Below are 22,728 nucleotides of genomic sequence, written 5' to 3'. Positions count from 1 at the left end.
AACTCTGGAAATATTAGAAATGTTTTTGCCTTGATTAAACTGAAAAATCTCATTTAAATCTTCTCCTCCCTAAATTATTTTTTTCCAGTTTGCTTGTACACAGGAGCACTGCAGGTGGGGTAAAATAGGGACTGAACTTAAACGAAATATCTCCCCCTCTTGCACCTCACTCAGGAAAGTGAGAAGTGGTTCCCTGACATGTTCTCCCTGTGTCCTGATACTGAGATCAAAACTTTCTGTAAGAAACAAGCACCATGAAGAGAGAGTGAAAGAGGAAAAATGGACCCAGGCGAGGCATCTTGTGAAGAATCCAGCTTTTTAAAACAGTTCTTTTAACTTGTGGCACATAAAATACATCATTATTTGCAGCACAGAGCAGCAGCATCCTTGGTATATTTAAGCCAGGGCTGCTTTCACACAGCAAAAGGCTTCGTGATGCTTCAGCACTTCTCCAGATTAATGCTTCTTACCACACTCCCTCAGATTTCACTGTTTTTCGGGATTTTAAACTGAGTTAAGGAAAGGGGCAAAATTCAGCCCTGGTGTTTATGAGCTCATTAGCCCTCCTCAGCAAGGGAGCTGGCACCAGGGGGTTGATGTTAAGGTTTATCTTCTCTTTCCCTCCTCTTCCTCACCCTGGAAGGTGATGCAATTTGATTCCCTTGTAAGCTCCTTTGTGCATGGCCAGGACCCTTATGTGCTGAAATCCATAACCCTTTGGCCCATAAGGTTTTTTCCAGGTATTTGCTGCAGATGATAGCACAGTCCTGTGTGATATATGACTGTTTATTGAAAATACTTTATTGCTTTCTAAAAATCAGTTTTAATATACTCCAAAGAGATACAGTAAGTAGACCAGCAAAGTTATTTAACAAACTCAATTATCTGGCATTTTCTTTCTCTGCAGGAAGAAAGCCAGTTCCATAAGAACAAGCTGAGAAGACCTGGTTTTACCATAGTTCATAGAGGTTGAGCTCCTCTGACTGCACAGCATTTGTACTTAAGTTCCAGCAGAACTTCAGGTGAAATCAATTAATCAATTCATTGGTTTCAGCTGGAGTTTGATTAGCACCTTGCACCTGAGTCAGGTAAGAATAAGATCAACAGTTTTCAGAGGCTTAACAAGTCACTAACTGCACAGCCATGCAGTCTTTGCTAAAGAAAACTCCTCACGTTAGTTTGAAGTTCTTTTCACCTCCTCCTGGTCAGCAGCTACCACTCTGCACTAAATCTGTGCTCTGGAGGAAATGCACCATGAGATGTGGACAGTTATGGTACAAAGCAAGAGACCAGCTTCTAACATCCCCAAATGCAGTGCAGATGATCCTCCTGAAATTCATACTCTGCATAAGGTAACATGGGAAGGGAGAGTCTTCCATAATGCTCCAGCACTTCTGAAGTGATATTATTGGAGTCATCAAAACAGTAATTCCACCCTCACACTGACTGTGAAATACAGAAAATGGCATCTCAGATAATGGCATTTCTTTTTAGTGTCTGGTTCTGTGACCTCCGTTTTGAGAAGACATATCAGAAGACAGCCCCAGCTCCCAAGGCCACGCTTTGCCTCACCTATTTTAGAAAGTCCACTATATTCACCAGCACAGTACCTGAATACATCTTCCCTTCCCCCTCTCCAACTTCAAATTTCATGCAGTGTTTTTCCCCCAACACGTAATTATGAAACACTTCATGTCACTCTGTGCCCCAAACCAAAGGTGTTAACTCCCAGTGAAAGGAATAAAGCTCTGTTACTCTGGGGTCAGTCTGTCACCGATATAACACTTTCTTTGGTCATGTATGATCTTCAGTGAAAGCTGGCAGTCTCTGTAAGTGAAAATTTTACTTCTGGGTGACTGTGGTTTGTAAGTCAGTTCTGCACTGGGATATTTTAGCAGTATCCATAGAAAGATGTAAGTCACCACAACAACTGGGAAATCTCTCCCATTCCCCAATTTGACCTATATGTCATTTTCCAGCAAACAATTTTCTAGAGAGCATGTAACTGCTTGACCTGCAAGGGACTCAGAAGCGAGTGTGATTCTTGCAGCCATCATTGGGGGACTGCACTGGCACCTCCTCTTCCGAGGCAGCCATACCCACCCCGTTACGTACAGCATGGCTGTGATCCAGATGTTCTTCCTGGCCTTTTGTGGTGCCAGTGCCGCTGTTAGGAACCAATGTGTGTTTCTTCTGCACCTGCTCCAGTACCTGAAGCACCTGGAATTAGTAAACACAGCTGTGAGTGGGTTAGTAAATAAGGGAAAGCACTAATTTCTTCTCCAGCTACTGAAATAATGCCCTATTGTCTTTCTGGGCTGAGCCTTGGGATTACACTAAGCATTTCTGTGTGTTTAGAGGTCTCTGGGACAAGTGTAAATGGAGAGCCTGCCACATGGAGGTCCACAACCTTGGATCTCAGAGGTCTTTCCACAAACAAATCAGTCTCACCTTGTGCATTGCCCAGCAACAAGCTTAGCACAGAGTGGTGCAATGGGATCTGGACACAGGACACAGGCAACATGGAACTCTGTTGTTCTGCTCTTTCACACCACCCTATGATAATGTCTCATGCTATCACGGCTTTCTTCACCTCCTTCTGGAACTAGGAAACTCCCAGTCTGAAACTCACTTAATGGAGATGGAGAAAGGGAGCAGAAATAAAATCAAGATTCATTTTACCTGAGACTTGGGGATGATACCAACTCTGAAGAATCCTATGTTTCCACTGTCAATTTTGGTGCAATCCACAACAGTAGAGGCAATGTTCTCTGGAGAAGGCCCATCACAAAGAACTGCATCCACCTGAAGAGCAACAGATGTTCACACCAAGTTCCCCTCAGGCATTTGGGAAAAGAGAGGGCAGTTTCCCCCTCTCAACAGCAGGTAATTATTATCAAAGGCAACTCTGCTCCTTCCTACCCCACTGTATTGACACTAGGGGCTGAATTTGGAGTGAATGAACTCAATAAAAGCAAAAAGAGAGAGAGTTCTATGGGGTGTAGGTCAGCAGTAAGCAAAGACAGGTTTGCATCAGCTGAGGAGCTTTGAAGAAGTCCCATCCACAAATCAAATGTGTAGAAAAAGAGAATTTTGAGGAGTTAAAGGTGGAAGATTTGTACAACCTTTTGTTTAAAACTGCCCTTACATAAGCTGCCACAAATAAACAAAATGTAGTACACTCAGGATGTAGCAGTGAAATAAAAGACAGCCATTTGAATGGCCATGACCATTGTACTTCTAGAACTTATGAAAGTTCTAAAAGCCAGGAATATTTTGGAGCTTTGGCACCAGTTTTAGACCAGCTTCAGCTTTAGATGGGAATCCCCTGCGTTCTGACAGCTCAATGCCAGCTGGAGCCCTGGCGCATTCAGGCATCAGTAGTTTTATTGCTTGTAAGCAAAGAAGCATTTTTTGTTGCTCGTATCATTCTGTGTTGGAAGACGAACTAACTCACATTGCCAAGCCATAACTATACTGTATAAATCAGAAGAATTTTGGTTTCCCACCAAGTTCTGTATTTTACACTGTTCTTTCTCTATGACACCAACATGAGGAGTGTCCATGGGATTTTTTAAATGAGGTGCTTTCTCAGATTCTTGATACCATCTATTGATTTGCCTGCTGGAAACAAAGTGGTTGCATTCTTCTATCACCACATCTTCTGGGACCAGCTTATGAAAAGACAGAACCCCAGTTACCTTATCTCCCAGCTTGGCATACACTTGGTTGTGATGTGTTGTGTCTGCCTCTCCCGTTGGGTTAGCTGACGTGACCACAATTGGACCAACCTGGTGACAGAAAAATGGGAATAAAAGCTCTGAGCAGGTTTTGCTATCTAAAGCAGATGACTTGAACTCTGAAGTTCACTCGTGAGTCTCTGTGACTCTAAAGAGAGCTCAGAGTGACTCACCCAGGTAGAGACATCTACTTTGTAGCAACTACTGTCCCATCAAATCTGTGTCTGAGTGACTAACAGCCTCCTCAATTGGGGTTTACTGATGTTGATCAAGAAAGAACATTTTGTTTTCCAGCAACAGCAATTGCCAAAGACCTACAATGTCTGTCCTAGAAATGAGCAGAACATGCAGAGTATCACAGTCCCTCTGGCACATTCTGGACCTTCTGAAGTTATTCTGGCTTCAGAGAAGCCCATGTTTGCAACAAAATTGTTCTATGTAGGAAATCAGACAAAGTGTCTGTTAATTGCATCTCTTCTGGCTTTCTGAACTGGTGGTTATTTCTTTTAACCTCTTTTCTGCAATAAAATGAGCTACCAGCTGCCTGTATACCCCACCCTTTCTTAATGATACTGCTCTTGCAGGAGTTTCTCATTTTAGCACTTTTCACTCTCCAAACCTGTCTGTACATGCTAGGATCCTCACTTCATTGAGAAAAGAAAAAAGAGAGGAGAGGTGACATGCCAAGAGGGCTGACAGAGTGCTCCAGCCTCCTACAATCCTTCTCCCCTTCAGCAGGCCAGAGGACCTGGCTGCTAGTGACTGGCACCAAGCCTGTTCCCTAGACAGTGGCATGGCATGGTCTGGTCACCAGTGCTGCTGGGATGAGTGTGCTCCTGTCACTCACCAAGTCAATGAGGTGTGTGGTGACAGAGCAGTCCGGGATGCGGATGGCAATGCTCTGAGGAGTACCAACATATTTAGCAGAGTCCTTCATTCCCAGGAAGTCCACCCATTCACCTGCACAAGGAAGAGTCACACAGCACTTATGTATGTACATCAGTCCGAACACAATGATCTCACCAGAAATATCACCACGGAGTATGTGGCATTGCCAGGATGCATGACAAAGTCAGAGTTTCAAAGCCAAAGTCCTCCAGAGAGCTTGGAAGTCACAGCATTTCCTTACCTCTGGGAACCACCAAGCTAATAGGAGATGGCCAGGCAGCCTCCATGAAGTCCCAGAGGAGGGGACTGAACAAATGCTTTGCAGGCTCCAGTTGCTTTAGGCTAGAAATCCAGAGTGACATGGGGCGATCCTGAGCCTGGCGCTTGGAGCTGGAAAGAAGGTAAGAAAAATGAGCCTGGAAGTAAGATGGGGATTTATTTTCAAGCTGAAAATTAAATTGTACTGGTGAGGCCTAGAGATAAGACAAGGTGTGTAGGCTCTGTCCCAGGTCACCAGTCTGTAGTAAAAGTAGGACTGTTCAACAGATGACCTGACAGGAAGGGACATTAATGACTATTCCCGATCAGGAATATCTGCTCCAAATCAAGGTTTTAGCTTGTGTAGTGATAGGTAGAAGTCCCAGTTTCCCAAGCTCTGAGGAAACCCCACCAATATGAAGGTTCCTGGCTGCTTACAAAAGTACAGCTAGAAGCATTTTTTAAACATGAGAGTGGTATGGTTGTGACAATATGTACCTACAAATACGTAAAATAATTCCCTGCCCCATTTGCCACTTCTTTGGGTTTCCTTGTGATAGTCGAGCTACCTGGCTCCACTACCTGTCAGGAGCTTTCAATATTCTAGAAGACAATTACAGCTCAACTGCCTCCTTTCCTCATTTGGATTTTCTCCCCCAAGCTCATCACCTTGCTGTTCCCATGAAGGCTAAGCTATGTGTGTGTCCCATTGCTCTCAGTGGTTGCTGTAGCCAGTACTCAGTAGCAGCTGTAAGTCCTAGAGGCTTCTTTAGACTAGCCAAGGAAGCCCTTACTGGGTCAGCATGACAAATACTTACTGGTGAGCTTTCTCCACAGCATCAGGCCGATTACAGGCTGCCACAAGCACATACACAGTATCTGTGGGGATGCCGCAAGTCCCTCCATTCTTCAGGATATCTGTTGGCATGTGAACAGGGCAGAACCCCTTGAGTGACTAGAAGTGAGGGGCTGTAATTCACGGAAGAGCTGTCACAGACAGAACAGGTAATTAGGTGTCCTCATCTCCTTTTTCCAACTAACAGAGCATTTCCTCTGACAGTGCATTTTCTAGCATTCATCCAAGAGGAGATCTGGCATTTAGGGGAATTCTGGGCTACATTCATCAGGGCCAGAAGTCATTCAGCCCTGTGGAGAGAGCAAGCACCATGCATTTGCCCTGCTTTCTCTGTACAAAGCTTTCTGTGGTAGCCCCAGCCTGGAGGATTCATGTATCTCAGACTGGATGAGCAGACAGTGATATGATACAGGAGAGACAGCAGCAAATTCACTGCTAAACCCAGATCCTATCAAGGAATTGGTCCTACTTCCCCCATAGTGTATTCAGCTTCTAATGACTCTTGTAACTTGGCCCACTTCGTCAAAATATCATCAGATTATCATGATTTCCACATCTGGATTGGAACAATGTCCTTTTAATAGTGTAAAAAAAAACCTCCCAGAATTTACCCTCCACCCCCACATTATGCCCTATGTATTTCCCTTACCTGCAATTCTCTTGACTGAGGAAGCTTTCCTGGCAGGCAGGTGAAGGCATTTGGTCATTCCTCCCCCCACACCACTAAGCTGCACAATGGGCCTACCCATTGGTAAGCAAGAACCTTCAAAGATGCTGTTGAAAAGGGCAGACAGGAAGCAGTAAAAGCTGACCAAACCAAAGATGAGAGTAGCAGCAATGTCATAGCCAGCTGGAAGAGCATGGATGGCATCCAGCAAGAAGCTGATAGCAATGAGCAAGAAAGTGAGGGAGTAAAAGAACCATGCAGTGTTTAAGAAGAGTGTGCAGAAGATAATGAAGCCATTGAAGAGCATGAAAGCAATGATGCCTACTGCTATGTGGAAGCTTCTGGTAGTGCCATAGAGGCCACCATATCTTGTCAAGCCCCAGATGATCCACATGACAGCATACAGAATGAATGCACTGCTCTCCAGGGTTTTACCACGGGCAAAGGCCACTGAGCCACCTAGAAGCTTAAGGATCCCCCCAGCTACTACTACCCATGGAATTACAACATTAGCAAGTGGAGCCTGTGGGTCCCCTGTCACTGTTATAGCAAAAGAAGCGAGGACACTGCATGCATAGCCAAGTACTTCTGCATCTGCATACTTGGAATACCCTAGGTAGGGAGTATGAAGGTCTGCCCCTTCACGAAGCTTCAGAAAACTGCTCCGAGCAAGTAGGGCCTTCACAGCACCCTTCCCTGTTGGGATCTTGGCACTTGCTTTCACATTGTACAGGTGAATTAGCGTCATCAAGGCTGAGGCCACAAAGATGGCCACATCCACGCCTTGGGGTCCACCTTCAAAAAATCCCTTGGGACAGCAAGCTAACGCAATGCAGTAGGCCACATAAAAGAGCAAATACAGGCCATCCACTGGGCTCTTAAGAGTGACAAAAAGAGCCAAGACAACAAAAAGAATTGAGAAAACCACCAGGAATGGAATAGGGAAAGACGGCTCCTCTGGTTGCCAGATCGGGTACAGAAGGCAATAGCCTCCAGCAAATTTCAGGATTGAAGTGAAACCAAAGAATGTAGCCATTAGCACATCCATTGCACGGTATGATAAAATGCAGATGCCAGTCTGGTAGATCCCAGCTGCCCACAGCCAGGGCACCTGACCAATAAATAGTTTGCCAGTGACGCCCAGGAGCCTACAGCCAAAGACGCTGGCAGACAGCATGTTCAGGATCAGACCAGTGACTGCAAAACAATTCATGGTGCCACTGGTGGACTGGATCTGTTCATGGGTCTTTTTCTTGGCCAGATCTGTGCCAGGGAGGGCAATTTTCTCTTTGGTTAAGAAATAGAGAATCCTTCCCAGAGCAAAATAACCACCAACCAAGCAGACAATCATATAATTGCAAGCTACAGCAGAGGAACCGAAAGCTGTGCTATAATGCATGGCAACTTCATGAGCACTGGCAAGTGAGACAGCAGAAGCAATCATAGCTAGGATGACCTCTCTGCAAAGGAAGCCCACCACTGCAATCATGAGTAGTGCTAAAGTAAACGTGACCAGGCCAGGCACCAAGGCATTGCGGAAATCACCAGTGTCATTCAAAACTCCTTGCCCTCCCAGGATGAGGACCACTCCATAGCCACACCAGAACACTGAGATGGTCAGGCAGAGAGACAAGAACAGGAAGGCATTTCTTAGGCTTCTTCGAATTCCTGTGAAACAAATGATAATGGAGATAGAATTGTGATTTCAAGCCAGTAGGTTATGGAAATTGGTAGTTAGGACAGACAGCTGTGCTATAGGCACATGGTGTGTTGGAAGCATGATTGCTATACTAGCATGGAGCTGCACAGGTCCTGCATGATGCTAGACACAGCTATCATGGGTAGGTTTGGGTAGGTTTGCACCACGCCCCATTATATTGTGTAGACATGACCGTAAAGACTCCATTAGTGCAACACTTTGTGTTCATCAGAATGCCTGAGGTGAGCTCAAAGTACTTGAGTTCCTTCAGCTAAGTACTGTACCAGGCCTGGCACACAGTTTGCCCTAATGAAGTTGAAGTTCAGTAAGCCATTGTCTTATCTTCCTGATGATGCCTACAAGACTCAATAACAAGACCATGACATATTAATGCAAATAAAGTCCTGACACCTCTTTCTTTGAGTTGCCTGGTGGTTTGTTTTGTTCCTGCTGTAAGCTGTCGGGTCCAATGTCTGAACCACAAGTGTCATACAACCTGCTGGATCCCCATAAATAACTGGGCCTTCTCAGAAGACAGAAGCATCGGCATTGCAAAACTCATTCCTTCTCAAGAACTATCCTGTTCAGTATCTTGATCCCAAAAATTGCAAAAAGACCTTGATTTAAAATACTTCAAGTTGAATGGAACCCACCTACTACCCCCAAACAATATCACAAAGTACCTTATTTTTATGGCTATGCTTTCTCACTTCACGATGTGAGGATACTGATCAGCACGGATAGACCTGAAAGCTTCCTTTCAAGCTGGAGCTTTGTCATGGACCTATGCTTCATTTCTTCCTTAAATTGATACAGCCTTGTGAGCCAGCCTCAAGTTGGGAAGGGAAGCAAGAACTCTGCTGAGTAAGTCCCCAGGCTACAGAGGGGACTTGTGTACTTCCACAGGTATGCGTCTCTTGGAACAAGGGAGCACAGAAATTCCTGCCTTTGGTAGGAGGATGTTGATTCCCACTGGCTGTGAAACATCACCTGCCCAGTGGTCCATTCCCTACAGCCCCATCAATACAGCTCCTTCTAAGTGCTTTCTACTAATGCTTTGTGCCACCACTGACTGAGAGAAGAGGTAGACCTATGTTTTATGAGTTAAAATATGTAGTGCCTCTCCCAACCTGTCTGCTTTGTAGAGGAAAGAATACCAGCATCAAATCTGGGATTTTCATGTCCTCATCGCTCTGAGGTAAAAAGGAGAGATAACTCAGCATTCATTCTAAGAAGTGTGGACTTTGTTATAGCTAGTGATTTTTTCTCTCAGATAAGTAGATCTCTCGGCATTTACACATCGACATGCCATTTCAATCCATGAATGCCTAAAGTACTCTCAGAAAGCCTGGGAATTATTTTTAGAGAAATCATGTATTCAGTCTGTTAAAACTCTCAGAGATCCTGGTAAAACATTTGTTCAAAACTAACACCGATTTCTTTGGTTGCCTATATAGGAAAAAGTTGCTGTGCTGACATACTCCTCCAGGAGAATGAATCGGTGGTCTGGCAAGGCTGACGTGGTTTGTACAAACCTGTTGGCAAAGCAGACCAAAAACATGCAAAGCTATAGAAGGGGAAGGCCTTGAAGCTGGCCACACTCTGTGTCTTACCTGCATACGCCAACAGAGATGACAAAATCAACAGAAGGACTCCTAGAGCTGTGTTGGGGATCAGAGGGGCTGCTCTGGGTAAACTGTAGAAATGCACTGCCAGTAAGAGTGATCCTGTGGGTGACAAGGGAGATGGAAAAAAGAAAGAGCTTGTAAACTTTGCCCAAAAGTTTCTCTCTCTGGAGAGAACCAGAGTAGCAAGAGCAGGGAACAGAGAAAAAACAGCAGTCCAAAATCTGCAAATAATGAAACCTAAGGAGCTGGGGGTGGTGGGGGTGGTGGGGGGGGTGGTGTGTAACTTGGTTTATGTCCTATTTCTGTGTCCCTGATTTTAAGAATCTTGAACTTAATCATGTTTGAAAGGGCTCCCCCATTGTCAGATAAAAATAAAAATCAGCTCTCTGATTCCAACTACACAAAAGGCAGACAGACACATGCACACTCTACAAATGATCGCAAAAGCCTTGTGCCTACAGAAAACTAGCCTAAAAATGAAAAGGGGCAGCACTCAGAAAGATGAAAGTCAAAGAAGAAACAAATGAAAGGGAGTGAACACAGAAAACAGAGCTGCAGGGAAAGCGGCTAGAACAGGAAAAGAGAGGAAAGTGCATCCAAATAAAGATCATTTATGAAAATGACTAGCAAAAACTTTTGATTTGCTTCCCACCCAGGATGGATCGAATACAAAAGTTCAGGTCAGCACTTTAAAGCCAAGACAAATATCTTGTTGGCTGCTGAAATAGGCACAGGGATCTCTGGATCTAAAAGCTTTACCGAGGGCAGAGAAAATTCAGAATAAACAGACTCTTTAGCCCCCTTTGAAAAGGGGGTTGTCCACGAAAGCTAGTCCCAACCCCATCCTCCCGTGCCAAGAAGACTCAATCCCTACCTGCGGAAATGCCCAAGAGCCCTATGGAAGAATGCAGTGACTCAGCTTTTCTGTCTGCCATCGCAGAGTCTGCTGAAGACCCAGATGCAGGCTGAAATGCTGCCTCTCTTTCCTCCCTAGCTCTTTATAACCAAATCAACTCTACTGGCCTGCGTTCCTCCCTGCTCTCCACCCCTTTTCCCTACAAACATCTTCTGTTAGTATTACTTTCTGCATGCGGGAGGAAATGCAAACGAGTTCCTTGCAATAAATTTCAGTCTGTGAGTCAGCACAGACTGCTGGTAGCTCCCTCCAGGGGCCTGTTAATTTTACTGTTGATTAACCCTTGTTAAAAAAGACACTTGAAAAATAACGCTGAGGGTTTATTACTATTACTGCCTTTTTGCTACTGCCAGTGAGGAAATTACACTGGTTAAAATTAAGTTTTTTTAAGGAATCCATCTTGCTGGAGCAAATAAGTACTTTACAAGCCTAGAAACTCCTTGAGGACCAGTTATTTCTCCTAACACTGGCCATGGCCCTCCTGTTTGTCCCTGACACAGCTATGAATGCCTGGCACCACTGTCCTGTGCTGGGCAAGCCCAGGGCAGATTCAGTGCCATTCCCTTAAAGGTGACTTCTGTCCATGTGTCACTCCACATCCATCCAATCCATCCGCTCTGCATACACTCACAGGGAACTCCTCCTAAGTGGTTTTCATGAGTGACGGGTCAATGCAAACATGCAGTCTGGAGACCATCGGTGTGAGGATAAATCTAGAGGAGCCTTGCTGGCCTTCCAAGAGAACCATGCAGTCAGTGAGTATCAGTCATTGCCATGATCACTGCTGTGTCCCAAAGGCAACATGAAGGACCTATTCACAGCTTCCTACTGTGTCCCATGGAGAATATGTGATCAGGGCATAAAGGTCTTTACCAGTGGAGAAGAGGCTGCAGAAAGCAGCAGACACTGGCCTCAGGATCATGTTGGGTCACATGGCAGGTGGTAATTAGGCAGAGAACTGTTCTGTGAGAGCTAACAGAGTTTTGATGGAAAATAGAAGCAACACTTGCCTGCACTTATGCACATTCCTCCATTGTTTTGTTTGTGTGCAATGGACCAATGTAGGGCCTATTCCTGTGAAGGACCCAGCTTCTGTTTCCATCAGCCCCAGTTAAAGCTAATTCCACTTTCAGCCTCTCGACAAGATAAAAGATGCAGAACAGTGTAAAGAGCTTTACACTAATATAACTGGGCTGGGCAAGGATGACTCTGCAGAGGCCCTACAGCAGCAAGCTGTGATACTCCTCTTGGCAGATCCTGCTCTATGTTTCCCCCATAAGTCATGCTCCACAGCCAGGGCTGGAGGACAGAAAAGCTCTTGGAAATGGGACTTAGAGCTGCACAGACTGAAGCTCAAAGACAGGCCTCCAGGATCATCCAAGAGGCATTAGAATTGTAGCAGCATCCAGAACAAACCCAGACTGTCAGGGTCCACGGGTCCTGCTCTCTGAGCCAGTTGGAGCATGATGGCATGCTTCCATTGTGCAGCTGGATCACTATAATGGCTCCCAAACTTTCCTGGTTTCTTCAGTGCTTTGGAGGACAGTTATCTTTAACTGTGTTCACCGTTCAAGAAGAGCTTTGAGGCAACAGGGTTCCTTTCACACTCATCTTCACTAGAATATTAATGCAGATTAAAGCAAGGTGTTAATATTAAAACCCAATGTCTCTACTGTAGTAAGTATGTGCAGACATTTCCACAGAGAATGGAATAACTCTGCTGAAAAGTATTATTTGTCAAGAATATGTTTATTGCAGATAGATAGATCTTTAGGTTCAGTATGTCTATTGAGATAGATCTTATTACATGGGGAAGCAAGCATTGGAACAAGCCTGGTTTGTCCAGTTACACCAAATATATCAATCAGGGGAACCTGCTCAGTCAGTTTGCAACAGGCAGAGCTAAATGATGTGGTTTGCAGCAAACGGTAAGTTTGTTAAATCATCAGCCTCTGGCTCTCTTTGTTCCCTCATTAACGGGACTGCTCCCTAAACAGTTGAAGGAGGAAGAAACTATCTTTTCAAGATGCAGCATGATTCAGCTGTTTTTGCATGCAAGAGGAAATAATACATTTCTAAACCACAGTTAGAGTACCTTAGATAACAAATCAAACAGCAGTGAAAAGGCTTTGGGTGTTTTCCACATATATCTCACAGTTTAATTCCCGTTCTGGGTAATAAAAGTAACTGAAATGAAAAGCCTGTGTTAGATTAACTGGACTACAAGTCCCTTCTCACGTGCTTTTTGTTCCTGCTTGTATAAGTAGCAGCTAGGAGTATGTGGTGCCTGATCACTAGTTTTAAGAGATGCATGCAATAAATTGTCACATGCATTAGCAATGAGTATCTTCCTCACGCCTGCTACGACTAATGAACTTTTCAAAACACTATTTCATTATATACAGACATATCATGTCTCTTCCAAATATCATAGAGACTCAAGGAAAAAATTTCTTCTAAATAACCCCTGAAAAATATTCTTCAGCCATGTTGCATGAAGTTTTTTGTTCTCTGAAGAATGGCAAGACAACCTCAACAGGCCACAGTTATTTCACGAAGAACGGCAAGACAGCCTCAACAGGCCACAGTTATTGCAACAGTGCAATAGAGGGGGACATAATCATCTCAGGTGTGAGCATATCAAGGACAAGGAAGAACAAGTCTCTGCATGAGCAAGGGAATTTCCCCATCACATGCTGTGAATTTTGTTGCCTTGTGCCCCTAGAGGTCAGGGATCTGCCAGCTCCTGGCACCACTTTCCTGGCAAATGGAGAGATGGTGCTGTTCATGAAGAATCAAGTTATTAATTTCTAACCTCAGGACCCAAAGGCCAGGAAGAAACTGCAACTGAGAGCAACTCTGCTCTTGAGAGATGGGATATGAGGATGAGAACATTTAAGGTCAGAAAAGGAAATTTTGGTGTTAAAAGATGGAGGCTGCCTATGCAGTGTAGGGTTTAAAAAAATGGAGCACAAAGAGGAATGCACTGGCTTGAATACTTGCTCTGGGCGGGCTCCCTTTGATACCATCTTATGTGCAAAGACTTTAGTACTTCAGTCTGAAATAGAACAGAAAATTGACAGCTGAGAAGGAAAAACATAGCTGCTCTGCTGAACAGGTCATGTCAGCTGGGGATGCTTTGGAGACAACGTGCCAGGAAGAAGATCTGAAAGGGGGCAGTCAGTTGAGGAAACAAATAATATTTACATGCCCTGCCTGTGGTACTGGAAATAAAACCTTCTTGCCAGTAAGAAATTCAGCCCAACCCTCCTGGCCCCACCTGCTCCTGGGGGAGGGATCCCGTTATAAAAGGCTCCAGGCAGTGAACAGAGATGCACAGCAATTTGGGGCTCTCCAGGGAATCCTCCTGCTCTGGTTGTGACCATGGGAAAGAGAGTGGCTGTCGTGCTGGCTGGCTGTGGGGTGTATGACGGGAGTGAGATCCATGAGTCTTCTGCTGTGATGGTACATCTCAGCAGGGAGGGGGCACAGGTAAGAGGCACCCTGGCAGGCTCCTGCCCCATCTCGGGCTCCTTTTGCTCTGCTCTGCTTTTCAATCTCTCTCTCTTGCAGAAGGTACTTGTCTCTAAGGAGCGTTGCAGCTTGCCAGACAAATCACAAGGTCCCTGTTGCTGCGAGGGTAATAGTAAAGCATAAGTGACTGGAGTCAAAGCAAATGGCACAGTGTAGGAGCTGCTACAGCGAGCGTGGAGAACTCCCTGGTTTCTGCTTTGCTCTCACAGCTTTGCTGTACAAGAGGATTGGCTTGGTGCTCTGTGTTGAGTGTATCCAGACTCTACAACAAACTTTCCTAAATGCATTCTCTATTCTTTTTGGCTTGCACTTCCTCTTTTCTGCTTTGGTATTTCTGCTTAAAAGACTACTATTGTTTTTGTCTGTTCAAAATTTATCTTTTTAAACCCACAAAGATTAGAACTGAAAGTAGACGAGTTCTTGTGAGTTGAACTTGAATAGGGGTAAAAAAGGTGACCCTCAAGCAGCCACTTTAATATGCTATTAGTCACAATAGCCACTCTGCGAGGCTGGAAAGGAGAGAGAGAAGCCCTGTGTAGTATTACCCTCAGCTCTGAGCCACCCACAAATCTGGGTAGAGCCATTCTCCTGGGAATTGGAATTGCTTTATTAAATACAAAGGCACAGTGGTGAGGTATATGTGTTGTGGAGCCAGCGCTGCCCTCCCCCTCCAATTCCAAAGAGTTCAAAGTGTGCATTCACTGTTTGGCTTAAAGCTGAGACTTACCCAAACCTCTTTTCCATTGTGTGTAATTTTGCCTCTTCTCTCCTGGAGCTGTTGCAGTCGCTTCCCTCCTGCCATACCCCGAATTGGCAGGCTTGGAGCACCATCCTGCACTCATCCCTTGATCAGCAGGGACCTCTCGTGGAGGAAACTCAGGTGTTATTTCAATCCCCTCCTTTTATTTTTCAGTCACGCATGCCTAAGGAAACAAAGAATACAATAGCATAGCATCGACTAGCATAGACTAGACTAGACTAGACTATTTCAGTTGGAAGGGATCTACAACGACCTTGTAGTCCAACTGCCTAACCACTTCAGGACTGACCAAGTTAAAGCATGTTATTAAGGGCATTGTCCAAATGCCTCTTAAACACTGACAGGCTTGGGGCATCGACCACCTCTCTAAGAAGTCTGTTCCAGTGTCTGATCACCCTCTTGGTAAAGAAATGATTCCTGATGTCCAGTCTAAACCTCCCCTGGCACAGCTTTGAACCATTCCCACATTTCTTATCACTGAATCCCAGGGAGGAGAGCTCAGCACCTCCCTCTCCACAGCCCCTCCTCAGGAAGCTGCAGAGAGCAATGAGGTCGCCCCTCAGTCTCCTTTTCTCCAAACTTATGCTCCTCATAAGACATGCCTTCCAGCCCTGTCACCAGGTTTGTTGTCCTCCTCTGGATGCCTTCGAGTACCTTCACATCGTTCTTAAATTGTGGGGCCCAGAACTGCAAAGGTTGTTCAGTCCCAAAATCTATTGCCCATCTGTTTGCCACCCTCCACTCTTAATCTCTGCATGTGAGCTGAAGGAAGGGGAAGCATTTTCCAGAAAAAGAAATACTCTGGCTTTGAGAAAGCAGTGGCTGGGGAAGAGAAACTCAAAGTCTTGTCTTTGAGGGAGGCATGTGGTTTGACAGCAGCTTGCTGGGTGGTCAGTACACATAGGGGATGACTGGATTTGTGGGGGCAGCTGGGGCAGGAATTGGGCTGCCCCAACGGTGATTGATTGGGGTGCAGGTGGAAACCTCTAAGAAATGGCTTCACCAATGGCTCTTGGGACACCTTGTCTTCCTAGGAAGGAAAGGAGTCACTGTTCCCTCTCCAGCACTTCAGCCCCCAAAAGAAGCAGTGTGGGCTAGCTTCTTTGCTTTCACCTAACAACACCCTCATTCCTTTAAGGTCAGGGTAAATGTTCTGTGCAGAAGCTACAAAAGACCCTTCTTTCTTTCTCCTCCCTACGACAATAACCTTTCTGATGCCAGTAACAGATACAGGTGAGCCTGAAGGTCACTGCATTCACCAGCAAAGTTCTTTCCTAACAAAGTAACTCAAGCATTTTCATTCACTACCTATGATCTTTAACATGCTTAGGATACATGACTGAAGGATAACAGACCTTTCCCTTCCCTCCCCAGGCAGAGGTTTATGCTCCTGATGTTGACCAGATGCATGTGGTGGACCACGTGAAAGGACAGCCCACTCAGGAGAAGCGCAATGTGCTAGTTGAAAGCGCCAGAATAGCCAGAGGCAACATCAAGGATCTAGCTAAGCTGGATGTCAAGGGACTGGATGCCCTAATCATACCAGGTAGGATGGCATGCGGGGTCTGCATGCCCAAAGTCTTGGGAACAGCTTAGATATGCTGTAAGCCTTGAATGACATGGCAGTCATGGGCTGGAGAGGAACTGGGCAGAGCCACTGGGGAAGATGACAGGCTGGAAACAGGGATTGGAAGGACAGACATCTTCCATCTGTGCTGGCACTGGCATGCTAGCTTGGATTTATATTAAAAGAGCATATGGCAATGCAGACGCTTATCCCAAGAAGAGAGGGCAGGTATCTGCCAATTGAATTATCCTTTGTACCATCTACTGAGCTTTTTATTACTGGATGTAAAACTAACCCCTGCCTCATCAACATGCCTACCTCCTCATCAGGAGAAGAAAAGGCTGAGACAGAGAGAGGTGACTCAAAAGCAGAAAGCTTGGTCACTCTGGCAATTCATCTTTAGTAAAAGTATGACCACGTGATTTCAGGGGGGATGGATTAGGCCTGCAGCAAGGATTAAGAGACAAGTGAAAACTTGTTAGCATGTTCTACCATAATTCAGAAAATAACTCACAGGTGAAACGCAGTACCCAACAGAGTATGGATACCTCCCCACTTCAGTTCTGTATGGAAGCAATGAAGGTGCTTTGATGTCTCATCTCCTGGCAGTCAGCTCACAAAGGTTCAGCTTGTCTGTTTTTAATTCTTTTATCAACATTGGACAAATGCTGCCATCCACCAAATCCATTTTAGCATTCTACCAAGTAATATCTGAAAAAAATCCTGCCCTGGAGTACTAATCTTGTGGTCTAACCTGTTTCTCTTTTCTCAGGTGGCTTTGGAGTGGCTAAAAACCTGAGTACTTGGGCTACCCAAGGCAAGAACTGCATCATCTCCAAAGAGGTGGAGGATGTCCTGAAGGCATTCCACGCTGCCAAAAAGCCCATTGGCCTGTGCTGCATTTCACCAGTGCTGGCAGCCAAAATCTTTCCGGGCTGCGAGCTGACCGTGGGTCATGACACAGAATGTGAGAAGTAAGTAACCTTGGGGTGCTGATATGAAATCGCACCATGAACATCATAGAATCAGCAATGCCTCCCCAATGTACGCAGCATCCTGTTTCAACTATCCTGTGCGGGTAGCTGAAGTCTTGTGATGAGTTGAACGTTACTTCTGAGAGCAAATGATCCATGTCATGCATTTATTAAATTCACCTTGGCTGACTGATAGATTAAATAATCAGAGTTTTTTATGCACCACTTATCACTTACATATTCCTCTACGTATGTCTCACATTAAAATTAGAAATCTGACTTTACTTTTTACAGTTTTATGTAATGGGGGTGTTTTACCATGCACAGGCACGAGACAGCAAGAACTGAAAAGGAATAAATGAGATTTTGAGTCAGGAAGACATTCAGATTTCTGGAAAGGAGGATTCTGTCCTTCGCTTGCCTGAGAGTCAAGCAGAAGGATACCTGAGGGTTGAGTGGAACAAAGAGAAGTAGCAGAAGGGCACGGGCACTTGTTTCCTTCAAGCACAAGGCAAAAGCCATCCTGCAGCAACGCTCTTACCTCAGACAAACACCACTTCAAAGACAGACTCTGCTGGAGCTGCTGCCTCTGGAGTGAAGCATTTAGTAACTAGGGCCCCTTGGAAGACTTAACAGTTAAAACCTAAAAGTTGAGACATTTCAAGTTTTATTATTTGTCAGCAGATCAGAGGACATGCTGTACCAGCAGATTTGTTTGCATTTCTGTATACTTCATCCTACAACTCTGATGGCTTAAAATAAGACACTTTAAATATAATCTTGTATTTGCCTCCTCAATGTATGTAGCACCCTGTCTCATGCACTTCTTGGTCCCAGGGTAGGAGAGACACCAGACCACTGACTCATAAAGTTAAGCAGATCCTAGGTAGGAGCAGGATGGTTACACAAGGTTTGGCAGTGTTAAGAAAGGGAGGGAGATAAACTGTCCTTACTCATATGGGAAAGATGTGACTGAATTCTTCCAATGACAGGGAAGGAACTATGACGGCTCTTGCTAGGGCTAGGAAGTAATGTCACTTGTAGGAAGCTAGTGAAAAAAAACAAACAAGCCTAAACATAAAGTCTGGAGTGGGCAGAGTCAAATAGTGGAACATCTAGGTCTTACTTTGGCTTTACGTCAGATTTTTAACTCGCTGTAATCTGGAGGTTTTCCTGGTTCTACAGTCCTGGAGAAAGTTCTCTGACAGGAAAAGATTTGGATTCTATTGATCAGGCTTTCTCTAGGGACCATCCATCTCTCTGTAATCAACATACTTTTCACTCTAGGCCTTTGTCAAATCACTCTGCATAATGATGGTTTCCCCACACAGTGTTTATTCTCTTTTCTTGTAGATGGCCTTATGCAAAGACTGCTGAGACCATGAAGGAGCTTGGTTGCAAGCATGTGAACAAACACGTCACTGAAACTCATGTGGATGTGAAGAACAAGCTGGTAACCACCAGCGCCTTCATGTGCAATGCCCCCATTCATGAGATCTATGACGGCATTGGAAAAATGGTCAAAGAAGTGGTTAGACTTGCCTGAATGCACAAAGTCACAGAATCCATCTCCTCTGGAGTGCAGGCATTGACCCTCAGATAACCTTCTTCCCCTCTTACACCCACATTTCGACAGGCAAATTGCTACCCAAACGGACTTCTCCCCCGCAGCAGCCCACAGGTGGCTGCTGAGGAGGGACAACTCCAGAGCAGTGGAAGTGTTGGTGTGTTCTGCCAAGGAGACACCACTTACTGAGACCAAACTGACAGTAACTGGAGTGTGGGCACGAACCAAGCTGGCATGCAGAAGCCACATTTCCACGGGGCTCAAATACAGCCGCTGTCTTTGGTTCTGAGTGGCTGAGGAGTTGCCTGGGTCGTGTCAGCCATCACTGGGCTGACCTGACATGTGCATATTATGTGTCAACAGGAATTGGTCCCTTTCTGAGATTCCTTACTTTCTGAGATTCCTTACACATCCATCTTTGCCAGCACTTCAAAGCTCCCCACATACCTCCACCTCACAGAAGAGATGAATTAGTGGCAAAAGGAAGGAACACGGTTCTGATACTGAATAAAACCTGATGCTTTTTATATGGGCTGATTTCTGCTTTCATTTTTTGCTTTTTTACTCTGGATTAGGACATGCTTTTAGTGCTACTGGTTGGCCAATGGCAAAAATGATATAGGAAGAAGTCACCAGCAACAAACCCCACTTGTTTTGCTAGGATTTGTCAGAACCCAGACTTGGGCATGAATATGACATGGGTGAAAGCAGACTCAAACCAATCTTAGCATCCAGGTCTAATGGGAAGAGGTTAAATTCTTTGTTTGTATTATCAGGTGGCCTGCTATGATAGTACAGAGTATTTTGGAAGCAGCCTTCCATACTGCTCCGAGGCAGAAAGAGCCCAGGCTGAGGTCTAGCATACCAGAGAAAGCAGTGCAATTTCCAGTCCCTTCCAGTCTCTAGGAAAATTCTTAGAAACAACCTGGAAGAAACAATTCTGCATTGCAACAGGGACAGACAAGATACCCATCTAGGTGAAACCTGAATGGCAAGCTGTGAACTGGCTGAGCGAGAGCAAAGTCTGGCAAGCAGAAGACACTAAAAATAACCCAGTATCAGAGTAGCAGAGTTGTTCAGATAACAGGCCAGGCACTGGTTTTTACGGACAGAGGGAACCATTTGTCGATGTAATCCAACCACTCTGCAGGAGCTGTAAAGAGCACAGCAATTTACACTGGGCTGAAGCAAGCCTGCTGAGAGAATTTAGTCTTGATCTGAAGACACCGCTGTAGTATTTGATAGTTCATTCTCACAGTTAACCAACGTCATTTAAGATAAGCCATGCTTTATTTCTCTCCTACAGTTGAAGATCTTACTTCCAGCCCCTGGATGCTGACAGGTTTGTCTCCATTAGCTTCAAGAGCTTTTTAGATGGTAGCTGGTATGTTCTTATATAGGTTCTCATTATACAGGTAGTATCATATAATTGTTACAGACTGGGCTGTTTAATTATCTTAGATCAAGACATGTTTTCTAAGCCAGCAACTATTTTCTGAGGCTCTTCTTAGCAAACTCTTCAGGCTTTTTACATCCTTTTCAAAACACCAGCATGTTTTTGCACTCACATCATCATCATGGCAAGGTCCTTTGAGACTACACTGGTGGCCAGTGTGGCAAGAAATTTACCCACATGCTGCTGTGGTGCTGCAAAGAGGGGTTCAAACACATCGGGCAGTGGCAGAACAGCCCAGAGTAGCATAATACAGTAATTCTTCCCAGGTTTCTAATGAAAAAGTAGCTTATCCAGTCACTTTCCTGTGCTACTTTTTTCCACTGATTCTCCTACCAACCATTTTCACCCTGTTGGCCACCTTCCATAACCCTCTGCAAAGGTGTGAAAGCCTCCAAGACATAAAGGACCAGGCAGTTTTGGGACAGCAGCTGCCAGGAAGAGGAGGGAAATGTTTGCTAGCACAAAAGGTCCCGTTCCCTTGGTCTTTTGACAATCCCCTATAGAGAACTGGGGGGAATATCCTAACCAGAGTAACATTCAGTCTGAATTAGCATTTAATCAGGATGGAAGCACAAATCCATAGGAGACCAGGCCTCAGAGCTGCAGTTTTCTCCCATACTGTTACTTTTGAAGGGGAATCCACAGCTTAAGCTGGTCATTACCTTACAGAATGTAAATGTTCCCAAGCCCTTGAACTCTTTTGCACAATGCAGGAGTTCAGGAAAGGTACAGAAGTTTCTGCCAAAAGCACTAACTTTTGAGAGTTAGACAGGATTTTCTGAGATTAAGAGTGTTTTGACTGACTTATCAGATAGGCTGGAAACCTACAGGATGTAAATACAGTAGGGAGAATTCAGGGACTGGCTGAAGAATTTGAATTAATCTCTGACGTTTGGTGTACAAATCAAGCAGAAACAAAGAATGGAAAGATGTTTGAAATAAGCAGGTACATGAAAGTGGTGGAAAAGCCCCCACTTTTTATCAACAGCTATTCATCCACCATTTTGTCTCTAGAGAACAGGGTTCTGTAGCTGTCTAACATCAATAGTATGAGGCTGTGAAAAATCAGCAGTGAGAAGCTGTCAGCAAGGGCCAAGAAGGGAGGCTTCAGTCCCTCCTAAGGATACCTGGCTAGTAAGCTGGCACAAACCTTACACCACTGATGGCTGTGTAACGAGTTGGAGTTCAGACAGCAAAGTGTGTTAGCACAGCAAGCGGTCCAAATGCAATAGGTGGCAAACACCAATTGATATGCTGCTGCTCTGCAGCAGCGTTTATCAGGTGTTTGTAAATGATTAGGCCCACTCCCAACATGTATGTTTACTGCCAGTAATTTCTGTTTGACTATAGTAACTTAAGCTTCAAGTGCAACTGTGGTCACAAAGCAACCGTGTCATTTCTACCAGCCTGAGGGGATTCAGGCTTCTGATCTAGGTTACTCAGACTGTGCAAACACATCCCGAAAAGCAGCAGAGTGAAGAGCCTTCAGCTACAGAAACCCTTACCGTGTTTGTAAAGGCCATTAAGAGGACAGGGGTTGTGAGAATTGCCTGCAAAATGTCATTCCTCCTCAACTTCTTAAGGATGGGGGTCACTGTAAAGAAAGACAGGGTAGAAGACTCCTGAGATTTGTTCTGCAACATCACAGAAAAAGGACCTTAACCTCCTACTGATCTGGGCTGAACTCAATCAGCAGCAGAGTGATGACAAGCTCTACGTGCCATTATAAACTCCCACTGCAGGCACAGTGGTAATACTACAGGCAATATTGCAGTAATACGATTTTCCACACGAAATGGGTTATGAAGGATACGCTCCACATCCAAGCCTTTTTTGGAGCCTGCCTAAACAAAGTCCCTGCAGCACAGCTTAATGCTGTCTTGGTGAACCAGTGAAAATGGACAGAGGAGATTCACAACCAGGGTAGGAAAGTAGAAGGTTGTGCCTCTAGAGTGGTGGCACAACTTCACCGGCTAAATGCTCACTGTGACCAGAGGTTCTGCTTCCTGACCATTTTCTCCTCCACAGCCCAGAGGCATGTGAAAGAGGCAGTGCAGCTGTGTGGGGCTTCATGGGGGGAAAATGAGGACTCGAGAGGATCACTAAACCTCACAGCCTTTGTTTTCACCACTAAGCACGCTGCATTTTTACAGCTTCTGGCCTTCAAGTCGCTGACATCTATTAGGCCCGAGCCCTCAGGATCGAACAACTCAAAGGC

At 45.0% G+C, this 22,728-nt stretch overlaps 2 protein-coding genes across 3 annotated transcripts; one reads left to right on the top strand and one right to left on the bottom strand.

The window, feature by feature from the left end:
* Positions 1-784: 784 nt before the first annotated feature.
* LOC141949397 (uncharacterized) lies at positions 785-22,087 on the bottom strand. Its single transcript, XM_074882920.1, has 10 exons — positions 22,016-22,087; positions 14,914-15,109; positions 9,722-9,835; positions 6,392-8,077; positions 5,705-5,804; positions 4,870-5,018; positions 4,588-4,700; positions 3,702-3,791; positions 2,683-2,805; positions 785-2,220 (listed from the first exon to the last, which is right to left on the bottom strand). The coding sequence occupies exons 2-10, from the start codon at positions 15,026-15,028 to the stop codon at positions 2,026-2,028; spliced, it is 2,685 nt and encodes an 894-aa protein (XP_074739021.1). The 5' UTR covers positions 15,029-15,109; positions 22,016-22,087; the 3' UTR covers positions 785-2,025.
* On the top strand, positions 13,495-19,581 carry LOC141949398 (glutamine amidotransferase-like class 1 domain-containing protein 3, mitochondrial). 2 transcript variants are annotated; one of them, XM_074882922.1, is made up of 4 exons: positions 13,495-13,552; positions 16,321-16,492; positions 17,286-17,487; positions 18,841-19,581. In XM_074882922.1, the coding sequence occupies exons 1-4, from the start codon at positions 13,532-13,534 to the stop codon at positions 19,031-19,033; spliced, it is 588 nt and encodes a 195-aa protein (XP_074739023.1). In that variant the 5' UTR covers positions 13,495-13,531; the 3' UTR covers positions 19,034-19,581. The 2 variants fall into 2 exon arrangements, with proteins under 2 accessions (XP_074739023.1, XP_074739022.1); XM_074882921.1 differs by lacking the exon at positions 13,495-13,552 and adding an exon at positions 14,016-14,144.
* Positions 22,088-22,728: the final 641 nt, after the last annotated feature.

Source organism: Strix uralensis, chromosome 13 (assembly GCF_047716275.1).
Source record: "Strix uralensis isolate ZFMK-TIS-50842 chromosome 13, bStrUra1, whole genome shotgun sequence".
Classification (NCBI taxonomy): domain Eukaryota; kingdom Metazoa; phylum Chordata; class Aves; order Strigiformes; family Strigidae; genus Strix; species Strix uralensis.
The sequence above is the reverse complement of the archived record's forward strand: the minus strand, read 5'-3'. Positions and strand labels throughout refer to the sequence as shown.